Here is a 3,068-nt window from a genome sequence, read left to right as displayed (position 1 = left end):
CCACCCACCCTATAGAAGTGCACATCCTGGCCTGCTGCATGGGCCCCCACCTGCCTTCAGCTGGGGCCTCTTTTCTCACTCACCTTCACAACATGATGATGTCCGCCAAGGAGATGATGAGCAATATTGATCTTTCCACTCATTCTGCTGAGTTTTATGAGCACAATGTCACACCTAAGGGGAAAAGAGGCAGATGGAGGGTGGAGGGGTCCTTGGTCCCAGCACCCACCCCCCACATGTCTTCCACTCCCATTCCTTCACTCCACCTGGATGTCTGGCCAAGTTTGGGAGCCTCTGTGAAGAAGGCTGCAGGAGTGCCTCTTACGTTCTGTTACAGGGGCCTGTCAATTAAACTGACAAGCAACAGATTAACAAAAGAAAAAAGTTTAGTTATGTGTACATGGGAGCCAAGAAAAGCAGCTGCACCAGAAGTTTCAATTAGATGTTTATATACCTAACTTAGTAAGAAAAAGGAAGAGGGGAAGAAAATCCTTTCTTTTTTTTTCAGATTTATTTATTTGGGGGGCAGAGGAAGAGGGAGAGGGACAAGCAGACTCCCCGCTGAGTGTGGAGCCCAACACAGGGCTCAATCTCACAACCCTGAGATCAGGACCTGAGCCGAAATCAAGAGTTGGATGCTTAACCGACTGAGCCACTCAGGCACCCCAAGAGAAATCATCCTTTTTAAAGAAAGAACAGGTCGCCTGGGTGGCTCAGTTAGTTAAGCGTCTGCCTCTGGCTCAGGTCATGATCCCGGGGTCCTGGGATTGAGTCCCACGTCAGGCTCCGTGATCAAGAGGGAGCCTGCTTCTCCTGCCACTTGCCGCTCCCCCTGCTTGTGCTCTTCTCTCTCTCCCTCTCTGACAAACAAATAAAATCTTTTGAGAAAAAAAGAACAAATAGGTTTCTTTAGGAAAGACACATGTGTTTCAGGAAAATAACTGAGATATAAGGAAGTTTGTGGTAACAGTTGTCTATACAGGTATAAGCAGCCTTTTTGTCTCTTTTAGGGCCATAAAATTCCCCCAGAGAAGGGATTTAGGATAGGTTTTATTTGTGGTATCCCCTTTGGGAGTAGACCCACCCTAAAGAAGGAATTTATGGCAGCCTTATTTCCCAGAAGTTGCTTCTTATGCTCAGATAAGGAAAGCTCCAACAAGGATTACTTCTGCATCTGAGGATTCTCAATTGTCTCCAGCTCAAAATAATCCTCATGCCAAAGTGGTATATTTTGGAGTGGCATATCCTAGTCCCCTTCAAATCCTTTAACCATGATGCAATCACCCCATCACCCAGCTGTAACCAAGTCCTCCTGAGCCAATGGGAGTCACTGTTGTGTGAACTCCATCTGTTCTTTGCTTTAAGACCAGACCCAGCAGATCTTTTAAGAGCCACTCAATCTCGGGGCGCCTGGGTGGCTCAGTCGTTAAGCGTCTACCTTAGGCTCAGGTCATGGTCCCAGGGTCCTGGGATCGAGCCCCCCATCGGGCTCCCCGCTCGGCGGGAAGCCTGCCTCTCCCCCCTCCACTCCCCCTGCCTGTGCTCCTCTCTCACTGTGTCTCTCTCTGTCAAATAAATAAATAAAATCTTTTAAAAAAAAGAGCCACTCAATCTCCCAAGTGAGCATGTTTAGAAGACCAAGTGAAGAGAAGGGTGTGGCCCCCAGGGCAGCAGAGGAGAGGGACTATATTGGGTCCTGACTCCAGGAAGCCACTGACAGAGCTTAGGAAGGGGAAGGGGTGTATATGTCAAAGCCTGCCTGTTGCCCTGGCCAGGCCACATGGTCCAGGTTTCCTAAGTAAGTAAAAGTCAGAAGAACATCCTCTGATGGAAACCATTCAGCTAAAGGCTTTCTGGAGCCCTGGCCACACGGATGATACTGAGGAGCTTCAGAAGCATTCCACTTATGCCTGCTGCCCTGCTCCTTCACCTCCAGCACCCACCTCACCATGGTTTACTCTTTCAGCAAGACTATGATTGTGTTTGGGCACCTAATAAATTACTATGACAATAACAAAGGTCAAAGTGTCTGTCCCAACACATCAGAGTTCCTTCCACTTGGAATGAGATGAATGAATTCTCCTTCCCTTCCAAAAATAAAAACAAAAACAGGCACAAGTGTTCTTAACTTCCTTCAAAAGACATGTGCTTGGAAATGTCTGCAACCCAAAGATTCTGTCAATTCAAAATGCACTGGGGCACTGAAAAGGACCAAGCAGCGGGTCTTTTCATAATTCACGTCATCGTTTAATTTACTGAAGTGTGCACACATCTTGTTGGTTTGTAAGTAGAGCCCACTACTGTATTCCTTATACGTGTTTCTTTAATTTAAGAAAAATGACTCCTCTTCCCCTAAGCGGCCTGAGGTGACCTCTGAAAATGGTTCACTATTCGCTTGACCCAGAAAACCCTATGAAATCATGTAAATCAAGAGGTTCAAATCTTCGTGTTCACTTTAAGGTATGGGAACCAACTTTTACGTTCTAAGAGTTGTGTCATGTGTTCCGGTGAATTTCCCGCCCCCCCCCCCCATTCTGAAAAGAACACACGTGAAACTGCCCAGGCCATCAAGGGTCTGCATATCCAAAAAGCCACCAAGTATCTGAAAGACGTCACTTTACAGAAGGCATGTGTGCCATTCCGTCACTACAATGGTGGAGTTGGTAGGTGTGCCCAGGCCAAACAGTGGGGCTGGACACAGGGTCGGTGGCCCAAGAAGAATGCTGAATTTTTACTGCACATGCTTAAAAATGCAGAGAGTAATGCTGAACTTAAGGGTTTAGATGTTGATTCTCTGGTCATTGAGCACATCCAGGTGAACAAAGCCCCCAAGATGCGGCGTAGAACGTACAGGGCTCATGGTCAGATTAACCCATACATGAGCTCTCCTTGCCACATTGAGATGATCCTTACTGAAAAAGAGCAGATTGTTCCTAAACCAGAAGAGGAGGTTGCACAGAAGAAAAAGATATCCCAGAAGAAACTGAAGAAACAAAAACTTATGGCCCGGGAGTAAGTTCTGCAGAATAAATGCAAATAAAAATAAAAAGAGAAAAAAAAAAGAAAAA

At 46.4% G+C, this 3,068-nt stretch overlaps 1 protein-coding gene across 1 annotated transcript; it reads left to right on the top strand.

Moving 5' to 3' along the window:
• Positions 1-2,342: 2,342 nt before the first annotated feature.
• Positions 2,343-3,068, top strand: LOC123844317 (large ribosomal subunit protein uL22-like). The gene is made up of 2 exons (XM_045874616.3): positions 2,343-2,460; positions 2,543-3,068. The coding sequence occupies exons 1-2, from the start codon at positions 2,380-2,382 to the stop codon at positions 3,014-3,016; spliced, it is 555 nt and encodes a 184-aa protein (XP_045730572.1). The 5' UTR covers positions 2,343-2,379; the 3' UTR covers positions 3,017-3,068.

The sequence above is a fragment of the Mirounga angustirostris genome, unplaced genomic scaffold (genome assembly GCF_029215605.1).
Source record: "Mirounga angustirostris isolate CCGP_5_RB_7025 unplaced genomic scaffold, mMirAng1.0.hap1 SCAF_5, whole genome shotgun sequence".
Classification (NCBI taxonomy): Eukaryota; Metazoa; Chordata; class Mammalia; order Carnivora; family Phocidae; genus Mirounga; species Mirounga angustirostris.
This window is presented reverse-complemented; position numbering and strand designations above follow the sequence as displayed.